Source organism: Grammomys surdaster, unplaced genomic scaffold (genome assembly GCF_004785775.1).
Source record: "Grammomys surdaster isolate TR1022 unplaced genomic scaffold, NIH_TR_1.0 514, whole genome shotgun sequence".
Lineage (NCBI taxonomy): Eukaryota > Metazoa > Chordata > Mammalia > Rodentia > Muridae > Grammomys > Grammomys surdaster.
Window position 1 is genome coordinate 26,719 of NW_021604933.1, and position 24,474 is coordinate 51,192.

A 24,474-nucleotide genomic window follows, 5' to 3' on the forward strand; every position below is an offset into this window, starting at 1 on the left:
CAGACATATCTCTGAATTCTTTTGCTATGTTAAGAAAAAAAATGTATGCCTGCTATCTCCTAAGAATCAAAGGGCTGAGATGCTGATAATCAAAAGGAAAATCTGGAGTAAATGACTGGATTGATATGTAAAATAAAAGACTGGACCTGTGTTCTGCATGAGATGAATTATCCAGAATTGTTTTAGGATAAAAAGGGAGGACTGCTTGGAGAACTGACACAAGCAAGCAGGACATGGACAGAGAGATCTCTTAGAATAGCAGGCAAGCAGAACACAGACAGAGAGATCTCCAGAGAGAAAGCAGAACATAGAAGCAGACTGGAGATGCTGCATCAAGCACAACATAGGTCCTCAGCTTGGATCCACAATTTGACTTCGAGTTGTTCTTTTCACCACTCCCAGACAACCCCTTCTCTCAGAACCCTCTCCAAGCTGAGGCTGGTCCTTGGCATCAGCCCAACTTGAGACCCGTCCCATGGGCAAGCACCAATCCCTGACACTATTAATGATACTCTGTTATGCTTGCAGACAGGAGTCTAGCATAACTGTCCACTGAGAGGCTCCACCCAGCAGCTGACTCTGACAGACGCAAAAACTCACAGCCAAACAGTAGATGGAGTTTGGGGATTCTTTTGGAAGAGTTGGGGGAAGGATTGAGGGCCCCAGAGGAGATAGGAACACCACAGGAAGACAGAACCATCAACCAAAGAACATACAGGGGCTGGACCTAGCCCTCCACAACCCTCGCTCATAGATATCGGATGTGCAGTTTGGTCTTCATGTGGGTCCTGAACAACTGGAAGCGGGGGGGGGGTGTATCCCAAAAGCTGTTGCCTCTCTGTGGGATGATATGTTATTCTAGCTGGGCTGCCTTGTCTGGCCTCAGTGGGAGAGGACGTGCCTAGACTCCCAGAGACTTGATGTGTCAGGGTAGGGGGATACCCAGGCGGGCCTCTATCCTCTCAGATTAGAAGGGAAAGGGGGAGTGAGAGGAGGGATGTGAGAGGAGGAGACTGGGAGCTGAGGCAGCAATCGTGATGTAAAGTGAATAAAAAATTCTTGTATCATATAATGGAATAAAATTAGTATCACAAGAAACTACAGATGCCACATAAACACTTGAGGATTGAATATGCAAACTATGTATAGTAAACTATATAAAGTATGGTTTTAAAAAAAGTAAAGAAATCCTAGAAACAAGTGAAAATAAAACCACACTTCAATAGTTTTTTTTGTATGCAGCAAAGGCAGAAGAGGTAAGCTTATTGTGATGAGTGCACACATTAACAAGTAAAGCGAATGCTGTGATAATCTTAGTGATGTACCTCAAAGTCTTAGAAAAACAGGAATTAGCCAAACAAAATTAGTAGATAAAAATAAAATAAGAAGAAATAATGGAGCAAAGTAGAATTTAATGAAATGAAGACCATAAGAGGATCAATGAAACAGTTGCTTTTTTGAACAGATAAACAAGGCTGACAAATGCTTAGATAAACTAACCAAAAGAAAGACTCAAATTAATAATATTAGAGGTAAAGGGGGTAAAGGAATATTACAACAAATATTCACTGAAATCCAGAGGCTCACTAACAAGTATTCTGAAGTAAACTCTAGAAAACCTGTAGGAAATAAATTGTTGATAAAGGTGCCAAAGTGCCTATTGGAAGAAAGATGGCCTCACCCACACAGGGTGCTAGGAAGCTGGATAAGCACACGGCAAAGACTGAAATACAATCTTTACCTCTCATCCTGCAAAACAGTCAACTTAAAATTGACTAAAGACCTTAATATAAGGCCTTAAACTTTGAAACTATGAAAGGAAAGTATAAACATTTCAAGATATGGGGACAGGCACAAACTTTCTGAGGAAGACTCCAACAGCTCAGGAAATAACAGCTAGACCTGACAAACATCAAATTAAGCTCCTGTACAACAAAGGCAACAACAAACTGAGAAGATCGCCTATAGAATGGGAGACAAGCTTTGTTAGCTATTCATCAGGTAGGGCATGAATAACTAGAGGAAAAAACTGAAAATTTTAAAAGAGTAAGTTAACTGAGCAGATAGTTCTCAGAAGCAGTACAACATACATAGTTCAAATGTTATGTAGCACATTAATATACATTAATTATTATAAACAACAAAAACAACATTAAAACAAACAACTAGGGTTGGAGAGCATCGCCTCAACTGGATAAAGTAGTTCTGTAAAGATCTACACTATAGCATGCTTACTGGGTTTCCTGGTTTTACTGGGTAAAACTACAGTCAAAGAAGCCATCTTTCGTCATTTCTACTCACTACCACACTAAAGGCTTGAGGCTGTGAAACAGGCACAGCACAAAACACAGGGGTTAGTCTAGAAACAAAGAAGTGAAGCCATGTTTGTTCATAAGTGATATGATTTTATACACAGAAAATCCAAAGTAGTATACAGATGCAGAGACAACAAGAGAGCACAAGGGAGGGAGCTGGGGGGAGGAGAGGGAGAGGGAGCAATCGTGCACTAATTAGGAGCATGACAAGTTTTTAAACTATAAGATTAACATAAAAACAACTAACTTCAATCCAGGAGTAAAGTGATGAAGCAATTCCTTTCACAATAGCCTAAGACTGAACGAAGGGGCCAGTGAGATAGCTAGGGGTTAAGGTACTTGCTATCAAGTCTGAGTTTGATTCCCCAGGATCCAAATGGTAGAATGTGAGTACCAACTCTTGTGAGTTGTCCTCTCTGACTTCTATATGCACAAAAATTAAATATTTTAAACAATTAATTTAATAACACTATCACAATTTTAAATTGAAAGTCATAAAAACTTTTTGAGGACTTTAAATGAAGAAAAGGACTCTGTCCATGCTCTAAAACTATTTATTACCAAGACGGCAATACTCCCATATGGATTGATTTAAAATACACCTATTAATTCCAGTCAGTGCAAATCCTACCAAAATGCCAGCAGGTTTTGCTGTAGTAATCCAAAACTTGTTCTAAAATGCATATGGATAAGCAATGAATTCCAAAACACATTTTCCAGATTCACATCTTCCTATAAACCTGGAGCAATCATGACAAATGAAGAAAGCTGGGAGTTTTACCACATGGTCAGCTGACTTCCCAAAGAAGAGACAATTTAAAGGGGAAAAGAGTTTTTACTAATTGGCACTGGGAAAATTTGTATGTATATATTTTTAAATGAATGTACATCATTATATGAGCATACACAGAACTTAACTCAGAATGGGTGACAATCTTAAAGGTTGCAAACTAAAACTATCAATACCATGCTACCAGAAGAGCACACTGAGGAGATCACTGTGTTCTTGAACTAGGTAGCTACTGGACACAGCACCCAAAGCACAATCTCTCAGAAAGTGATAAAACAAACTTCATCAAAATGTTAAAATAAAAAAGACAAGCAACATGTAAACATTTATATATAAAAGTATTTGTTCGTTAACATTTTGAGGGTACAACAAGAGACATACTTATCTGTAGATTTCTTATGAAATTGTCAAACTTTATTATCTGAGTTATCAAAAGAAAAAAGAAAAAAAGAATGGAGAATGGGTAGGGAAGTCTTCCAAATGCACCAATCTATTAGATGATGGGCAAGAGATTGGAATGACTTATACTTGATAACACTAACAAAATGGGAAGAAAGCAGTAAAGCAAACACACAGCTGAAAACAAAGAAATGACTAGTAATTAGGAAAGGGAAACTCAGGAGCAGGGGAGAGGCTCCCATATAGCTACTAGAATGGCTATTAGAAACAGTAACTGTTCAACACACATCAGGCACACAGGTCTATCTGGGATCCCAGCACTCAGAAAGCAGAGACAGAATACTGGATACACAGTGGGAGCAACCTGAAAGATGAAGACAACATCACACACTGATGAAGGACACAACACTGGTGTCCTTACAGGCATGTAAACGTATGGAACTTTGTAAAATCATCTTCAGCTTCTTTTAAAATTAGACACAGCAAGTAGTCCACATATTCCATTTACAAGAATCTTCCCATGAAAACAGAAATATATATTCATATGAAGATTTGTACTTGCCTATCAATAGTATCATTTATTCATAATACAAATAAATATAAGCAACACAAATGACCATCGATTGCTAGGTCCTGCTGCAATCAAGTAAACCACTACATATCAGGCTACATGAAAACAGCATGATTATGATGCCATGTGTAGGAAATTTCTACACAGGCAACGGGCAGCTCAAGGGCTGAGGGGCAGCAGGGACTAATGTCAGATTAAGAACATAAGCAACTTTAGAAGGTGATGGAAACATTCTAAAGACAGATTGTGCTCATGGTTGTAGAGATGCATTTGTTTATTACTAAATTATACAAATGCATGCTTAGTGAATGAGTTTTATAATCTGTAAATTAATCTCAATAAAACTGTTACTGAGTTGAGCACAGTTGGTACACACCTGTAATCCCAGCACTTGAAAGACAGAGGCAGCAGAATTGCTAGGAATCCTAGGCAGGACTAGGCTATAAAATGAGCCATCACATCTAGCTTGTATTTTAATAGTGAACAAATTAATTTATATAATTAACAAACATATTACATTAATTGATCAAAATTTAAAATATTAAAAATCATTTTATATATAAAAATGCTGACAAGGAAGCCTAATTGTTCTAAATAAAAATATTAATATTCATTTACTAAAAGGTATCAAGAGCTAATGAAACAAACTTTTAAAAGTTATTTATTATTATTAGTGTGCATGCACACTGTGTGTGTGGGGGCGAGAGTGAATGAATTAATGAATGAATGCGTATGTGCATGTGTGGAGATCGGAGAATAATGTTTAAAGTTGGTCCTCTCTCTCCATTATAGGTTCTGGGAACTGAACTCAAAGGCTTGCATAGCAAGTGCTTATATTCACTAATTCATATCATCAGGCGAAACAAATTGCTTTGCTACCTTGATACTCTATAGAATTGGTAAACCTAGATTGTGTTCTTTTAAGCATTTGTAATATTCTTTTATATGGATTTTTCTTTCTTATTCCTAAGGTACCCAAATTAACTGCTTTTGATTCTCTTCAACCAACTAAGACTGATTTCTATGAACTGTACAACTTACAATAGTTCTTAACCGCATGCTCTCATATAACAACACTACAAAATTCTCTTATTTCTTTTGGGGGAGGTAGCTTTTAAGACAAGGTCTCTCACTCTGTAGCCCATGCTGGCCTCAAACTTGCACTCCCCCTTGCCTCTTCTGCCTGAGTATTGGCATTATAGGAATGAGCCATCACACCTACCTTGTATTTTAATAGTGAACAAATTAAATGGAATTTCTACATTTACTATTATTCTTCGTAAATTCTACTATATTCAAAATATCATTCAAGAAACTCACAGAAGACTTACATCCAGCAGCCCTAAAACAGTTTCTAATATCCTATTGTCCTGGTTTGCTTTCTCCTGCTGTGATAAAACACTGACCAAAAGCAACTTGGGAAGGAAAGATTTATCTCATCTTACACTTCTAACAGTCCAGACTAATTTGTAAGCTCCAAGCCACTGAAAGATCCTATCTAAAAAAAATTAAAATGGATAGCATCTGTATGAAGTTAATCTATTGCTTCCATGTGCATATATACCTATGTGGCATGTAAGTACACACATATGCACTATGAACACACATACACAGTATAATCACAGTGTGTTATTTTCTTTACAGAAATTAAGCTTATCTTCACATTCACTTTACCATGTTTTTTCCCCTTGAAGCAGTATTTAAAAAGATGAAGACATATAGATAGAATTCACTCCTGATAAAATGTTTTAGGATATCTTATAACTAAATTTTCTGTACAATCTTATGTTGGCTGCATATTAAAATAATTCTCAAAATTCAGAAATTATAAATAATAAAGAAAATGATGTCTTGTTTCCTTGTGCATATGTGCAAGTATTCCTCTGTGGAATTCTTAAAAAGAAACTTCTAGATTATGGGCAAGAAATATATGTGCTTTTATTTTTTAATGGGCATGCAAATGACCCTCCAAAGTATCTGTTCTGTTTTATATTCCCAGCAATGCTGTGTGAGAATATTCATATTCTAGCCAAGATTTGATACAGAAAATTATTAAATATTTTGCAAATCTGATGATAGTTGAAAATGGTATTTTATTTTGATTCACGTTTCTAATTAATAGTGAGATGAAACTTTTTAAAAAATATCTATTGCAAAATCTTTATAATAGTAAAACCTATAGACGTTACTTACTGAAAAGTTCTAAACTCATTTGTATACAATTTGCTTTTATTTTTTGAGACATGGTCTTGCTATGTAGCTAGTTGCCTAGCCTCTCAAGTGTTGGAATTATATGTGAGCGTTACTGTGTCTACCTCCTTTCTTCTTTCTCTTTACCCCTCTTCTCTCCCCTGTACACTGACCTAGAACAAATGCCCAATGGAGCAGACAGAACACTTAACATGACTTCAGCCTGTTCTGTAGGAGTTTCTTTCCATGCAATGTTATATCTGTTAGATTTATGAGTCCTACTTGGCTGTTTGTGGTTGGTTTGCATTTTTAAATGTCATAACAAACTGGGCATCAAGTAGGGTTTCTGCCATGGATTTCTGAAAGTAAATCAGAAGTTCAGAAGTGAAAAATTTATTTAGTGCCACCAGCCACTAGGATTTATCAATGACTGTCTCAGGGAAACAGGCCCCAAAATCCCAGTAGTTAAAACATTTGGGAGTAAGAAATGTATAGATATTGTGATTTGGAAGTAAGTAGTCCCACAAAAGGATCATGGGAAGGCTAGTCCTTTTATCCCTGGATACTGAGAGATGACTGGATTATGAGGGTACTTTCATCAATGGATTCACCACTTGAGTTTATAGTCAATGGACTACAAAGATGGAGTGCATTGCTGGAGAAAGTAAGTCAGTAGGGGCATGCATCTGAAAGGTGTACTTTGTCCTGGCCCTTTCCTGTAGGTTTGGCTCCCATCACCATGAACTGAGCCAGTTTTTCCCATCAAATGTGTCCTACCAGAATCCTCTGTCTTACCATGCATGGGCCCAGAAGCAATGGAGCCACACAACAACAGATGCAACCTTTTAAACTACAAGCCAAGATAAATCTTTTTTCTTTTGTTTTCAGATATTTGTCTCAATGATGAAAGTTTGATTAACAGACCAGGTTAGAACTCCTGATTGTTACAATGGCCTTGATGTAAGTCTCCAAAGAATAAACAAACTCCACTGAAAGGAAAGATAAGCAACCCTTGTTCAGATTATACAGAAACAGACAGAAATAAGAACCCCAAAAAACTCTCATGCAGAAGAACAGAAGATTTGCCTCTAGCATATACCTACATTACATTATTGTAATGTTATTAAAAATCAGTATGGTATGCTCCAACATATAACAAGGGCATATACTCCACTATGTTCATAGCAGCCTTATTTATAATAGCCAGAAGCTGGAAACAACCCAGATGTTTTTCAACAGAGAAACAGATACAGAAAACGTGGTACATTTACACAATTGAGTACTACTCAGCTATGAAAAACAATGATTGCATGAAATTCTTAGGCAAATGGATGGAACTAGAAAATATCATTCTGAGTGAGGTAACCCAATCACAAAAGAGCACACATGGTATGCATTTATTGATAATTGGATATTAGCCCCAAAGCTCGGAATATCCAAGATATAATTCACAGACCACATGAAGCTTAAGAAAAAAGAAGACCAAAGTGTAGTCCTTCTTAGAAGGGGGAACAAAACACTCATGGGAGCAAATATGGAGACAAAGTGTGGAGCAGAGCCATCAGAAACTGCCCTACCTGGGGATCCATTCCATACACAGTCACCAAATGCAGACACTATTGTGAATGCCAAGAAATGCATGCTGACAGGAGCCTGATATAGCTGTCTCCTGAGAGGCTGTGTTAGAGCCTGACAAATATAGAGGCGGATGCTTGTACCAACCATTGGACTGAGCACGGGGTCCCCAATGGAGGAGTTAGAAAATGGACTGAAGGAGCTGAGGGAGTTTGTAACCCCATAGGAAGAACAACAATAACAACCAACCAGACCCCCCAGAGCTCCCAGGGACTAAACCACCAACCAAAGAGTATACATGGAGGGACCCATGGCTCCAGCTGCATATGTAGCAGAGGATGGCCTTGTTGGGCATCAATGGGAGAAGATGTCCTTGGTCCTATGATGCTCCTTTGTATGGGAACACCCTCATAGAAGCAGGCAGAGGGGTATAGGTAGGGGGCTTCTGGGGGGGCCAGGAAAAGGGATAACATTTGTAAATAAAGAAAATACCCAATAAAAAAAGATGTATAAATAAAAAAATCAGTATGGTGGTGGCTCAGGTACTGCAATTGATACAACAGGGAAACACGAGCCCAGAAACAGACAAAAGCATGTAAGGAAATCTAGTTTACAATAAAGCTGATACTATATAGCAGTGGATATAGACTCATTTCAACAAATGACACTGAGTCTACTAGCTTTCAGATGAGGGGAAAAATTAAGGTGTGACTTTGTATCATATCTAGAACACAAATTCATTGGTAAGATATGGACCCAAAACATGAAAATTAAAACTATAATACTTGAAATAACACAGAAAATATATTTGTGATCTTGGGATTCAGGCAAGACAACAAAAACAATATTCTTTTGATAAAGACTGATAAAATTGTCTTATGCTTAAGTAGTTCCTTCTGTTCAACAAAGATATCAGAAAAGGAACAGCCAATAAAGTATGGGAAAAAGTATCTGTAATACTTATAATCAATCCAGAACTAAGGAGTTGAAAGGGTTTGCAACCCCATGAAGAGAGCAACAATACCAACCAACTAGAGCCCCCAGGATCTAAACCACCAGCCTGGGAGCACTTAGGGAGGGATCCATGGCTCCAGCTGTATATGCAAAGGAGGATGGTCCTGTCAGGCATAGGTGGGAGAGGAGATCCCTGGTCCCATGAAGGCTGGATGCCGTGTGTGGGGGAATTCGAGGGTGGGGAGGTGGGAATGGGGGGTGGGTGGGGGCACATCCTCATAGAAGCAGGAGGAGGGGGGATGGGATAGGGTATTCCTGGGTGGGGGGCGGGGAAATGAGGTAAGGGGAGAACATCTGAAATGTAAATAAAATATCCAATAAAAATTAAAAAAAAAAAAAGAATTCCTATAGCTGGGCAGAAGTGGTGCACATCTTTATGTGGAATGTGACTGAAGCAACCATTTTGGAAAAACAAAGTCTGGTGTTACCTATAGAATGCAGAGGTATATATGGCAACCCTATACTTCTATATATACTCTAAAGAAGTATATGCTTAAACATAGAAATGGGGATGGAGACGACGGAATGTGGTTTAAATGTTCCTCAGAAGTTCATGCAGCAAAAACGTGATCCTCAAATCCATACATTAATGCTACTTATAGAGGAGCCTTTGGGGGCTAATTAGGATTAGATGGCATCACAGGGGTTGAGCCATTTAACAACATGAGGAATGCTGTAAGAGAAGATATTTCAAGTAACACCCTTGTGAGACAGCAAGAAGGCTTTCCGGATGCTAAGCAAATGCCAGAAGCATGTTCTTGCCTTCCCAACCTCTAGAATTGTGGCAAATCCAACACTTCTTATAAAAAATGTGTTGGTCTTAGATAAAGATGGTACTTAACTTACAATGTGGTATGTTCTAATAAACTCATTATAAATGAAAACAATATAACTCAAAAATGCTTTTATGCCTATCTACCAAACATTCTAGCTTACAGCAGATCACACCCGGCGTGTAGTTTTCCAGCCTCAAACTACTGGGGGCTATGGCTCACTACTGTTGTTGCTGGTCATTATCAACACCCACTGCAGACCTGGGAGAAAAGGTTTACCCCATGCACATTGCCGTCACACTACAATAAATTAAAAAAAAAAATCCCAACTCAAACTATCCTAAACTGAGGACCATCTGTATTTTTACAGCAACAAAAATGGATAAAGACAAGAGCAGTGTGAGACAAGGCAGCTATTCACAGCAGTCTCCGTCATCAGTGCCAGAACCAGAACACAGTCCAGATGTTTACTCTTAGAAGAATGAACTGGGAAATTACGAAGGAAATGTGTCTAAACGAATAGCTATAAACAAAACCAAGTGTGATTCTTACAATAAAACTCTATGTGAAAAAAACAAGGCACAAACTGTAATACGAGTCTATCAACAAAATTCTAAGAACAAGATAGAACGACTTCAGTGTTTAGGGATGAGTAAAGAAGAAAAGGGAACTCAAAGAAATGAGCACTTTAGATATTATATTAGTTGTTGTTCTGGAGATCAACAGATATAATCAAATGATATGCATAAAGCATGTTGGGGGCACTAGAAATAATATACTATTTCTTAATGTATGCAATCACTTAGTCCTATATACACAAAACTAAGTTTTTTCATTTTCTGTATGTACCTTATTTTTCTTAATTAAAAAAAAGAATTAGATATAGCATTCCAAATATGAGGTCAATTTTGTAAATATTGACATACAGCTCAATTATATTCTTACTGTTTATTCAATCTGAACCTCTTTCAATAGGTAACAGGCAGGTTTATTTTGTTAAATTATGTGTTTTGTGTACTAGGCTCAGGAAGATGGGCTTAACAAATACTGGTGAATATTGAAATACTATATAGTTTCCTCAAACATTATTGCTGGGATTGCTCACTATAACCAGGAAGATATAAGAGGAGAGACAGAACAACACTTCTGAGATCAGGTTACAACACTTCAGTTCAGAGTTAGGTTCTCTAACTTACACACTTGTTTGGGAGAAGGTAGTTGTCATGCTAAGTGGACATTTGACAGCCAATAAAAAGCTCCCAAAGGTGGGAAAGTGGAGCATCTGGCCAATAGCCAGGAAGACAGTAAGGCTTGCCAACAAACTGTGAGTGAAGTATAAAGTGGACTCTCAGTGCCAGATGGCTGCAGGCCTGGCCAGTGTGCCTGTATACTCACAAAGTACCCACATCAGAACCACACAGCTAAGCGGCCACCAGATCGCTGACCATGGTTAACTATGACATAAATCCCTGCTTTAAGCGGTGAGTCTGAGGTCCGTCGTCTGCCCAGCACGTCTAATTTACTTTCCAGCTCCTGCTTATATGCATCACTTTAATTATCTTTTCTAGTAACAACCTTCAGTCATATCCTCGTATCATTTTTTAGATTTTAAAATCTTCAAGAATTTTTATTCAATTTCCACTCTTAATTACTGCTATAGTTTGAACATACTCATCAAAATTCATGAATGGGAAATTTAGGCTCAAATATAAAATCGTTAAGAGTTAAAACTTTAAAGTCTTAATTCAGTCAATGCAGACCTTGCCCTCCCATATTAAAAGGCTGTTTGTTAACAAAGAAGGGATTTACAAAACCAAGAATTTTGTTTCTCTTCCTCCTCTCCTTTCTCAAATGGACAGGGAGCTCATGACCTAACATCTCTGCCTTGTTACAATGTAGTACAAAAAACCTTGTCCATGTTGGTGCCATGTTCTTCTACATTCCAGTTCCCAAACAATGGGCCAAATAAACTATCATTTATAATCTACTCAGTTCCTAGTATTCTATTGCAAAAGCAGAAAATGGACTAAAAAAATTACTGACCAATACATTTTTTGGTCAAAGTTTAATTATAATTTTCTCCCCCCCAAAAAGAGCATAATTTCATTTCTAATACCACATTTTAACCATAATTTATTATCTTGCAATCCCCTCAAGTCACAGAGTTTAGTATTATATTTTTAAAGTTTTTTTTTTAAATGGTTTAGAAGCTAAGGAGATGACTCAGTGGAAAAGTGATTGTCATTATGTATGAAGGCCAAAGTTTGGATCCATGATACCTACATAGAAGCTGTGTGGGAGTATGAACTGGCCTGTGATCCAGGTGCTCAGGACACTGACACAGCCAATACCCCAGGAAAGCTGGCTAGCTAGATGAATCGGTGAGCTCTGGGTTCAGCAAGAGAATCTGTCTCAGTAAATAAGTGGAAATCATCAAGGAAGATACCTGATGTAAACTTCTGACCCCCATATGTACATGTTCTACCGTCGATGCACATGCACTCACACATGAAACACACACACATACACACACACACACACCTCACTGTCAAAACTCATGACTTAGAAATACCAACTTGTAGGGTGGGAGATGACTTGGTGGGTAAAGCACTTGCTATATAAGAGCAAGGACCTGAATATGGTCCTAGAACACATACAAAGTCAGTCATAGTAGCACACCTCAGTGATCCTGGTGTTCCTAAGGCAAGATAGGCAGCAGAGACAGGAGACTCTCAGGAAGCTTATGAGTTAGCTACCATGGCTACATGGCAGTGAACATGTCACATAAGCCTTTAGTTTGAATGAAGTATCATGTTACAGCAGCCCACAACTAACATAGTAGTCAAATTTGACAACAGTCCCCAATGATTCTTGCATCCTTCTATCTGCTCCTTTAAATATGGCTAGCCTTTCTATCCAACAGAAACACTGGCATGTTTCTCCAAGATTAGACCAGAAAAAAAATTATGCACTTTTCTCTCTTATTCTGGAGAAAGTCAATGCTATCAAGACACTCAAGCAACACTATGGAGAGGCAGGCACACATGGCAAGAAACTGAAATATCTCTGTCAATAGAATATCAGTAAAATACCATAGAATCAAAATTTTCAGTTTCCAAGATGATTGCAGCACAAACCATTATTCTGACTGCAACTGCAAGAAAGACCCCAAACATCTAGTGGCTAGCAGAGTATGACGGATCACGACTATGATTCTTTAGGAGGAAGAGGCAAGTGAATCAATAGTTCACAGCTAGCTTTGGCTGCAGAGTGAATTCAAGGACAATCTGGGCCAACATGAGACCCTATCTCAAAACACAGAAAGAAAATCAGAAAGAAAAAAAAGCCAGAGAGATTGTTTGGGAAAACATCTATTGTTAAATGTCTTCTTAGTCTGGTAAATTCTAGAATAATTTGTTATGAAATATTAATAATACATTTTGTAATTCTTAAGGGCATTATTATAAGATTAAAATGATATGAAAAATAAGTATTTCAAAAACTCCATAATCACCTTCAGGCCACCTCACAATCACTACCTCCAAGATAACCACTATTCTCTTTTTTCTAATCGCACTAAACTTAAACTCAGGACCTTTTTTTCCCTCATTGGATATTTTATTTATTTACAATACAGATGTCATCCCCTTTCCTCATTTCCCCTCCCTAGAACCTACTATCCCATCTCCCCTTCTCCTTTATGTTTTTATACCACTTTGAGTACATGCATGTATTAAGGTCAGTTCTAGGTTGAGGATCTAGCAATACAATAGATGCAAATAGTCAAGGAACAATCAAGACAATAAACACAAGTAGTCAAAGAAAAACAAGGCATTAAACCCAATTACGTGAACACTCCTGTGATCACTATTTCTAAAGGCTTATCAGGATGACCAAAGTATCTGAGCCTACTTCCCTGTCCTAGGCCAAGGTCATTTTCATGCCTGAAGCCTACTTCCTTGTTCTAGCCTAAAATTTAGATTCCTGCCTGAAATTACTTCTTTGTTCTAGCCTAGGATTTAGATTCCATGTCGGGTAAGGAAGGCATTCTTGTCAGAACGACCTAAGACAGGCTCAGTCTTGTTAATGAAATAAAAAAGGAGAGGTGGAGAGCCTTTGGGGCTGCTTGGTAAGAATCTGACATGGGCCAAGGACAAGGAAGTGGGCTTCAGGCAGGAATCTGACATCAGGCTGGAACAAAGGAGTAATTTCAGATAGGAATCTAAACCCAGGGCTTGAAGAGACTGAGGCAAGAGGGTCATTGTGAGTTCCAGGTTAGGTTGTGATACATAGTGAGACCCATTTTAACTTCTGCCCACCAAATTAAAACCTCTGTCTGTCTGTCTGTCTGTCTCTCTCTCTCTCTCTCTCTGTCTCTCTGTCTCTGTCTCTGTCTCTCTCTCTCTCTCTCTGTGTGTGTGTTTGTTTGTTTGTTTGTTTTGTAATGCTGCAGACTGAACCTATGATCTGGCCTAGAATGTATTCTTTTATCTATGACCTCTCAGTCAGAATTATCCATGTGGCTGCACTCAAAAGTAATTGTTCATTATTTATATGAACACATCATAATTTATTTTTGGATCTTAGCACTGATGGATATTTGGATTGTTCCATCTTAAGATTAAGCCTCCTTATACATATCTTTTCACATTGTATATGCATTTCTGTTTGGTATTTATAAGTTGAGGTTTTTTGCTACAGGCTCATGGAATACAGAGGTCAATTTAAAAGAGGTGACAATGTTATAATATTGAATATCTCAGTATAAAAACATAATATATACTGATTTTTTCAAGTAACATTAAATAATATTTTGTAATTTTCTGAGTAGAGACGCATGCAACTTTTGACCAATTTATTCCTATGCTTTTTTAAAATTCTATCTCATTTATTGGTTGTCTGAATAAAAGCAAACTGATTTTGGTTTTACTAATTAATCCTTTATCTAGAAACCCTGGTAATTTCTTGGTTTAATTATAATAGATTATACAGATACATTGTTTTGAGGGAGGGTCTCACTATATACTGGTCAGAATACAGGGTGAGAATCCTAAGGCGCAGCAAGAGTCAGGTTAGTGCTTGTGTAACCTGCATCATCAGGGATGGCACTCTCTCCTTGAAAAGGTATCAGTGTTCAACCACAGAGTTTCCACCCAGATGACTTTATTGTGTCCTAATCACTTCTCAAAGGCCCCATCTCTACACATCATAGTTAATGAAGCTTCCAAGCTTTAATTATTTCTCCTCCTCCTCTTCTTCATCCTCTTCTTCCTCTTCTTCCTCCTCCTCCTCCTCCTCCCCCCCTTTTCCTTTTTTTGTTTTGTTTTTTGAGACAGGATTTCTCTGTAGAGCCCTGGCTATCCTGGAACTCACTCTAGATCAGGCTAGCCTGGAACTCTCAGGGATCCATCTGCCTCTGCCTCCCAAGTGCTAGGATTTCTATTATTTTATTTATGTATGCATATATGTATGCACATATTTATGAATTATTTTGAGACAGTATCTTACTCTGTAGGCCAGACTAACCTGAAACTCATTATGAAGCCAAGACCAGCCTCAAACTAGTGGCAATCCTCCTGCTTCAGCCTCTCCAGTACTAGGATTTATACACATAAGCTACTACATCTGCTGCAATCTTTTTGTATGTCTTATGAAAATTAATTTCAACACATATGAGACACACTTAAAACAGTCTACCTATGTTAGGCATGGTTCTCTGGAGAAACAGAACCTAGAAAATATATATGTATTATAAAATGGATGACAGGAACCAGAAAGCCCAACAATGGTCATGTGTATACTGCAGAAGCAGAGAACTTAGTAGCTGCTCAGTTCATGAAACTGGATGTCTCAATGTCTCAGTTTGGCCCTGAAGGCCTCAGCTCTCCAGAAAGTCACCTGCACTGAGCCCATGTTGGAAAGCCAATGAGGGTTGAATGTGACATCAACAGAGAAAAGTAAGAGCAGCAGAGGCAGACACACTCAGGAAGGAGCAGTGAAGGTAGCCTAGTGCACATTTTTCAAGAATTTCTCTTCTCTCTCAACGTAGATCTGACTGAAAGCAGTAAGCCTTACCTTACGCTTGTCTTAAAATTTCCTCTGCCAAAAAACTTTATTTCTGAATTCAGTTCACTCAAGTTTTCAGGACATATTTTTTTCTTTTGTTTTTTACCTTTTTTTGCAGAGTGTAATATGACTGGCCTCTAGTTTAATTCCCAATAGTCTTTATTTATTGAAACTATGTTTGCCAAGATTTCACTGTTCACATTTCTATCAGTTCCTGGTCTTTTATATACCTTACAACATATCTCTGTTTACAGCATTTCAGGGCTTCTCTATCTCACAGGCTCAAATTCTTCCAAATTTCTCCCCCAAGTAGTTCTAGAATCCTCAAGGGTCTGACCTTTAATTGGAAAAGAAAGAAAACCTATAATCCAACATAAAGATGGGACAGTACAATGGTGCTATACAAGAAACGAGGGTTCCCAAGAAACACTCAGTACATCCACTTCTAGAATCTGGAAAGACTTTGAAACTATCTATGAAAGAGCGTGTCACAGCATGACTTCTGAGGCTGTGTGACATGGGAGCATATGGGATCAGTCTAACTGCTGTGGAGGTAGAAAAACTAAGTCATGTAACTACTCATATGTCTTAAGGCTAAGACTGCATAACCTGTACACTATGAGGGAAGTCAGTCCCAGATGGACTGGCTTATCAGAGCCTATAGAAAAACTCAGTCATCTCTATCCATGTCCTCATAAATATAAGGACTGAAGGATCATAGAGGAGGGCTAGGAACCAGGAATAAGGAGAGCTGTTTTTGAACCTCAGTTTACTGGACCAAATAGAACTACATTCACAGAGGAGTTCAAGAACAGACTGATCCAGTAGGACCCTTGAGACTGGTATGGAACTTTAGTGGCTTTCCTGAGCCCTTTGGTGTGGGACAAAATCTTTATAAAGTAGGAAAGGCTTTTGAAGATCTCAGTGACTTAGACCAGTATGTAAAGATTATCCATAAAGTGAGATAGCAGCCTAGAGGAGATGAGAAAATGGTAAAGGCAGAGGAAGAGGTCTGTCTGGGTTACTCAAGGACAAATGTTACAGGATTTATGTCAAGCTAGGGTTTCCAAAGAAAGAACTGACAGAAAGTCAAACTGTGTTAAGGAGCTGCTGGAAGACTTTAAAGCCTCAGGAGCCGGTCACAGAAGACAGAACAATACAGGTAAAGATGATCAAGCCAGTTCTATGGGTGTGTAATCATAACTGCAGACTAAGAAGGGTACCTTTCCCATCAGCCAAAAGGTTATGCTAGGAATGGAGATGTTTTTCCCATTTGGGAACTCCCCCAATATCTAGATTTTGTGAATGGGGAGGCCAGCAGCTACAGCTACATCCACAGTGCCAACCCAGGTCCTATCTGACCTGGAAGCCAGCAGGTACAGCAGGGGAGAGAAAATCTCATTCCCCTTTGGCCTTGGGTTATATACCTAAGCAGATTAAGTCAGGCCCACTGAGTTTATAGGTATAAAGAAATGTAGGGAGGCTCAGTGGAAGAGCTCCAGGAAATATAAATGTAACAGCTTAGAGAAAAGGTCTGAGGATTACAGAAAACCACGTAAGTGAGCACCTCCTATCCATGCTTTGTGTCCAGCTTTGATCTATGGAGAAGGCGAATGATGCAAATGTACAGAACTCGTCTACAATGTATTAGACATTGCTTCTGTTCTCCTTTATCACTGTCTTAGTTGCACACTTCTGGGGTCAACTGACACTTGCTCAGAACACTTGCTCAGATGACAAAATACTTTGATGGTACTTTACTAATATTATCTTTGTAACTCTATTATTTGTTATGAGATGATGGTTCACCATGTTGCCTTGTCTTGCCCACCCTCTGGAAAAAGTTTTGTTTTCTAGATAAGATAATGCTAACCTCTGAGTGTTTTATGAATTTGGAAAGCCACTAGAGAGACAACCAGATACAATGTTACTTCCACCTACCTTACAACTGTAACCAGGGCTGGGCTAATGGAAAGGGAAAAGAGCCAAAAGGCACCTTACATGAATAAAAATGGATATTTCCAGAAGCTATAAGGTTACTGAATGTCCGTGCCAGGGGTCATCTACTTCCTTGTGAGTTGCTGGCCAAGGAAGCTCCTGAAGCCCCACAAACCATAAAGGCTACTGCTACTGCTGTTGGTTGTATGCCAGAACTAGATAACACCCTATTGCTGAAGATACCACATGTACATGCTCTGACTGTACATGGAATGGAAAAATTAAGCTGAGACAGAACTAGAAACTCCTACCCTGATGACTGGCTTTCACAGTGCCAGAAGAGGCTAGACAGGCTGCTAGTGGAGAACTGTCAGCAACATTCCTGCCTAGCTATAGTTCTTAGAAGTTGAAATATCGTATGCTAGGAAAGAAGTGCCTACTTGTACAATAGTGGCTTGGCTACTGTGGGTTAGACCAACAGTCTTCTAACTGGATTTAAGGCCACTCCAGAAAAGAGAGCTCATATATGATAGTAAGCCAGGACAAAAACATGTGGCTGAGGAGGTCAAGCAAGTTCTATTGTTTTTCTAGTTGGATGTGATGTGCTGTCAAGCTGCCTTCTAAATGTGTGTTTATGCCCACAGATCACTGCTGTTGTCAGTCTTAATTCATAATCACTGCTGAAGCTCCTGAGAACAAGTAACTGTGGCATGGTGGCCTATGTCTCAGCCATAGTACAACTAAATACTCAGCCTGTGATGGTTTGAATAGGAGTGGCCCCCACACACTCATGTGTTTGAATGCTTGGCCCAGAGAGGGTGGCACTATTAGGAAGTGTGGCCTTGTTAGAGGAAGTGTAGGCTTTGAGGTCTCAGTTGCTCAAACTAGGCCTAGTGTCACTTTCACTTCTGCTGCCCATGGATCCAGATGTAGAACTCTCAGCTACTTCTCCAGCACCATGTCTGCATGCATGCCGCCATGTTTTTCACCATGACAATTTTGGACTAAACCTCTGAGCTGTAAGCCAGCCCTAAATTAAATATTTTCCTTTATAAAAGTTGCTGTGGTCATGGTGTCTCTTTACATTAGTAGAAATCCTAACTAAGACACCCCCTCCAAGGTTCAGAGATCATTGTAGATGAGGGGATGGGAAGTATGTAAGAACCAAGGGAAGAGATAGAATGTTGTGCAACAATCTCCTCCAATATTGAAGCAATACATTCTGCAGGGAAGCTCCTTAAGAAAAAAGGTAAATACCGCTAAGTAGCTTTAAGAAGTTCCTGAAACTGACCATATTCTCTAGGCCCCCTCTGTCCCAAATTAAGCAATGAGAACAGAGGTGCCAAGACACAGACAATCAAGCTACAGAGAAGACTCTCAGAGAAAAAAGCTACTAAAAAGATTCTGAGACCTGAAAGCAGCAGAAACCAGCAGAGCTATCTGGAAGAGGTTTAGACCAGAGTCACATGAAAAGGACACTCTCTAACCTGTTGAGCTGCCTGCAGCCTGTGCTGTACGCTAGGTTTCCAGCTTTTGTGAGCTGTCACCCATGCTGAGGTGGGCCTAAGGATGCAGCTTTGAGCCATTTCTTCTCCTGTAAGTAATCTCCCACCCACAGTCCTGTAAAATTCATTTGTTCACCAAGTTGGGACTTTGGTGGTATCTGTTCCCATGAATTCCTTATCTGAGGTGAGTATATATGTGTGCTGTGTCTCACCAGGAAAAGTTCTATCATACAAAAATGTAGGAGGAGCTAAGGTGGGAGGAGTTAGGAGAAGAAGAGGAAAAGGAAGAGGAGGAGTGAGAGAGCAGAGATGTAAGAGGACGGAAAGCCACGCAGGTATGGAGAGGAGTGCCAGTAACTACTTTTATTTAGGCTAGCTAATTGGGAAACAACTCTCTTTGTATGGGCATACTGTTATTGAGCTTTACCAGATATATAAAGCCTTTGATTAATCTTTAAGCATTAGAGTCTCATTTTTTTCTACAGGAGATTGGCAGAGCCATCTCCCATGCTGACGTCTTGTGGGTGGCAGGGCTGGTATTTGTGGCAGGGCCATTTCTAGCTGCGGTGTGCACATGGCCTCTGGCCACAGAACATGGCAGCTGAGCTAGGCAGAGCTGCCACAGCTTAGATAGTCAGCTTGACCAGAGGCCAATTTTAAATAATTACTACAACACAAAAAAGGGTAATAAATATGGTAAGAGTGGGAAGTACCTGTTTCCCCTGACATATCTGTACCCATATGCTTGTACTGCCAGTTGTTTGAAGAATCACTGCCATATAAAATTATCAACTTGGTGTTTAGGTGGTTACAAAAGGTTTGTATGTAAAATCACAATTAATACTTTTGTTCTTTAGTAATTTACTATTACTATTGATGCATATGACTTAAATGATTACAATAATTCTGACAGATAAATTACTTCACAGTTAAGAAAACTAAGTTATAGAGATTTTAAGTTGTTAAAGTCACGATGTTTTGTCGTTTAACAAAAGCTATTTACCCCCAGGACAAAATTCTAGCCATGTGTATCACATCTAAAAGCATAAAAAAAAAAACCAGGAAACCATTCCAGTTAAAAGAACAGGAAACCATCAGATTACTAGACCTGGTTCCAAAAGTTTTAAAAGCTGAAAAGTCACTCTCAACTACCAAAAAGCACTTCCATGAAAAAGTGCAGCTACCATGATTAGAAAAGGTGCCCTATGGTGCAACTGTTACTAATGACACTGTGGTTAACTCCAACATGGGGATCACCAGGAAGTCTGTTTTTACTAATAGTTTTTTCTTCATTAAAGTCACAATCTTCTTGCCTCTTTGACTTTTTTTGATTTTCTGCTAAACACTGCTTATAAAAATATAGTAAGACTGACATAAAATAATACTTAAAACAAAAAAAAAATAGCAAGTTCTTTCCATTATGAGAAGCCAGTAGCTAACCTAGGTTCAGCTCTGTTTTGGTTTTAATCAAATTCAGCACTCTGATATTCATAACTGAACTAAAAGACAGTTTCTTCCTTGTTCCTTTCTTGGCAGTACTTTGGTACTCAACTAGTCTAGAGATTCTGGTGTTAACTCTTCAGTTTTCCAGATCCAATGAGCAATCTATTTTAAAATTAAACCATAACTGGCCAGGTAGTAGTGCATACCTGCAATTCTAGCACTTGGGAGGCCGAGGCAAGAGAGGCCAACCTGGAGAAATCCTGTCTATAAACTAAAAAGGGAACGCCAGAAGCCATTTAGGGTACGGATGCTTCTTCTTTGCTCCCAGTTTACTACACCTTGAAAGATCCCTATCCTCTTCCTGTATCCTCGTAGCCTCTAGGACTGCTAAGGTATTGCTGGTAAGTTTGCATATAACTTAAACTTACACAGTGATCTTGGGCAAATTATTCAATTTAGTATGTCAACATTCTTTCTTATACAAGCTATACAAGATGATTTGTAATGTCCCTCCTGAGGCTCATACTCAGTTATCTGACTAACTTAGGACCTGTAGCATTTTACCTCTGCTATCAGTTCATAAATAGATGATTATCAACCACTACATATATAAACATATATAAAGGTAAAAAAAATACTGTGTTACTTAGAATCCTCAATTTCTTTCTGTTTGTTTGTTTGTTTGTTTGTTTGAGATAGGGTTTCTGCATAGCTCTGACTGTCCTGGAACTCACTCTATAGACCAGGCTGTCCTCAAACTCAAGAGACTCGCCTGCCTCTGCCTCCCAAGTGCTAGGATTAAAGGTCTGCATCATCATGCTCGGTTGTCAATTTCTTTGTAATTCGGAAAACATTAAACTTATCTGTAAAGTAAGTGCTACCCTAAAAATATTCATAAAAAAATAAATTCTAAGGAAATATTAACTTGTAAATTTAAACCAACTCAGTTTAGGATACTTACCCATCCTCGCTTTCCTTCAGTAATCGACTAGCAATTCGAATCAGCATACAGTATGCAAACTGTGACTTGAGACCAGATTTGGTAAATTTATTTAACATCTTGGAGACAGCAAGCCGATCATTCTTCCTAAGGTGGTAGAGCACTCCCAATGCGTGGTACTAAGAACAAGAAAGAGTGCAACGTGAGCTCAGGAAGACAGCAAGACACCTACAGGAGAGATAACTCCATAGAACTAGACAAAAAAAGATATATAAGTCAAAAAGACAAAATACAGTATCTTTTTATATGAAACTAAACACTAGGATCACTAAGAAAAAAAAAGAGAGAGTGTGTAATTTACTCCAGAAGTTGTAAATTCAGAGTAGGAGTAAGAAAGGGGTTGAATACAACCTAAGAGATCTAGTGGATTTAACAATGGCTCATACCCTCAGATCTAACTTACACAGAGTCAGGGTTTTGCTGTTTCTGGGACTACAAGTCCATGCCTTCAAGTGTCACCACCTTAATAAAGGATAAATACCCTAAAGTAGGCTAGGAGAATGTCATCATCAAGACACTCTGTATGGAAGTACACTGATCAGAATTAGACCAACAGATGTCTCCAGAGGAAATGACTGTTTCTCACATTATTAAATATGCTAAGGTAAGAAGATATAAACAGTAATACTTTTTCAAACACATATAGAAATTTCACATAAAACTACCAGTTAGACTTTTGATTATATTCCTTTTGATAATCGCTTAATAAATATCATAAGCTCTTTCTGAAAGATTTCCTCACTATTTTATATAGCAAAGTTGGCTGATTATTTTTACACTATTTATTATCAAGCCTAAGAAATAGAGTTTCCTTTTACACAAATTATCTTTCAAATAAAAGTCCAAAATCAATGTTAATCCCTTTGGAATAAGCATTTCTATCTACTATTAAAAAGGGAATTTTTCTTAAACATTCCTACTGGAGGTCATTTATCTTCTACCAAACAGAAAGCCAATGGAAGTAATAAAATATGTAAGGTACCTACTTGATAATATGTACTAATAAGTGGATTAATATGTCAAAAATTTTCTTTACTGCTGGATAATAAATACTTTGTCTTGATACATAGATGATATCAAAGACAGTACCTGCACCATGATATTGTCACTTGATGCAGCTTCTTGGGCTTCATTGATCCATCGTTTAACCACGTCATAGCTTATCTTCATCATGTGCTACATTAAGAAAAATGGGAGCATATAATGCATGATCACTAGACACTAGAAATGCAAGTTAAATTTCTTACAAAAATTACTAAAGATATTTCCAAAACACTGAAAATACTGCTGCTTTTTAAGTCTACATTGTCTCTATTCTAAGGCAACTATAAACTGAATTTTTTTTCTTTAATATCTCTTTGCAGAGTAATAGACACCTACACATTTGTGAGCTGGAACAGACCAGGAAAGGAAAGCCACAGAAGGAAGAGAAGAGAAGCATCTAACAGAATGGCTCTTAAGGAATGTTAACGTTAGCTTGACTTCTAGGAAATTCCCCTGAAGAAACAACAACACAGCAAGCACGCTCCTTGATCTAAAACCTGTTCTGTGACATTCTAGAATCAGGCAGTCCACTCTAATGATTTGTATGGAAGTGTGGGTAAGCATGCTTGTTCATGGGGGTGGGGTGGTATGTGTACGTGCATAGCCTCTATGTGTATAGAGGCTAGGGGTCAAGTTGGTTTTTGAAGCACAATCTCTCACGAGGATCTGGGGCCTGCCAACTGTCTAGGCTGACTAGCTGATGAGCTACAGAAATCTGGCTGTGTCCACCTCCCCAGAGCTGGGATTCATGTGCGACCATACAAGTCTTTTTATGTGGGTTCTGAGACTATGTCTTCATGCTTACTGGTAATCATTTCACTATCCAAGAAATCCATAGTCCCATATTTACTGACTTTAATCAAATACAATATATTAAAATTTTATAGAATACATTTTTGGGGCTGGAGAGATGGCTCAGTGGTTAAGAGCACTGACTGCTCTTCCAGAGGTCCTGAGTTCAAATCCCAGCAACAACATGGTGGCTCACAACCATCTTTAATGGGATCCAAGGCCCTCTTCTAGTGTGTCCGAAGACAGTGACAGTGTACTCACATATATAATCTTAAAAAACAAACAAACAAACAAACAAACAAACAAACAAACAGTTTTTGCTTTGATGAAAGGTGAAAGAAAAGCTATTACTGTAACAAAAGGTCATTTCTTGAAATTCAAAGGTCATAAGGAAGACTTTAAAGGACAACGAGAAACCAAGGGAAGCTGAGGACAAAGAGGTTGGAAGTAAACATATGAGCACAGAGGAGAAACTTACCCCTATCCTACTTAGTACCTTCAGTCCCCAAAGCTTCTAAACATGAACACTCAAGATTTTACTGCCCATTATAACTGCTGAGTGTTTTTCCAAATAAAATACAGTTGGACAAAGTAACAGGATATACACATATTTTTAACTGTTTCTCTTGTAAGAGAACAACAGTAATAAGTTATTTTTAAACCAGACACTAGACCACACATAAGAAACAAAAAGCTGACTGATCACTTACTAAGGAAGAGACCAGTGCTGAACTGGATACACTGGAAACTTTATCCACAATGGCCTGCTTCATGTATCTTTCAATGGCTTGTAACATTGTTCCCTAAGAGCATTAAAAAGAAAAGGCTGTTAAAAACTATTCATTCAAAATTACTGCCCACAAAATAATGTACAAAAACTGGCCATATATATGTTCTTTATAAATACTCACTGATGAGTAATGAAGATTATATATAGCAAACATAGAGAGGAGAATCCAAATAATTCAGTACAAGCTACACACACACACACACACACACACACACACCTGAGTACAAACAGAGAGAGAAAGAGAGAGAGAGAGAGAGAGAGAGAGAGAG

General features: G+C 38.4%; 1 protein-coding gene across 1 annotated transcript in view; it reads right to left on the minus strand.

Annotated features, from left to right (window-relative positions):
* LOC114633075 (coatomer subunit gamma-2) overlaps positions 1–24,474 on the minus strand; it is an 85,890-nt gene that overhangs the window by 24,229 nt on the left and 37,187 nt on the right. The window contains exons 7-9 of the mRNA XM_028781695.1: positions 24,126–24,218; positions 22,669–22,755; positions 21,541–21,698 (exon numbers count right to left, since the gene is read on the minus strand). Coding sequence (XP_028637528.1) covers positions 21,541–21,698; positions 22,669–22,755; positions 24,126–24,218 — 338 coding nt within the window. The remainder of the gene's footprint in view (positions 1–21,540; positions 21,699–22,668; positions 22,756–24,125; positions 24,219–24,474) is intronic.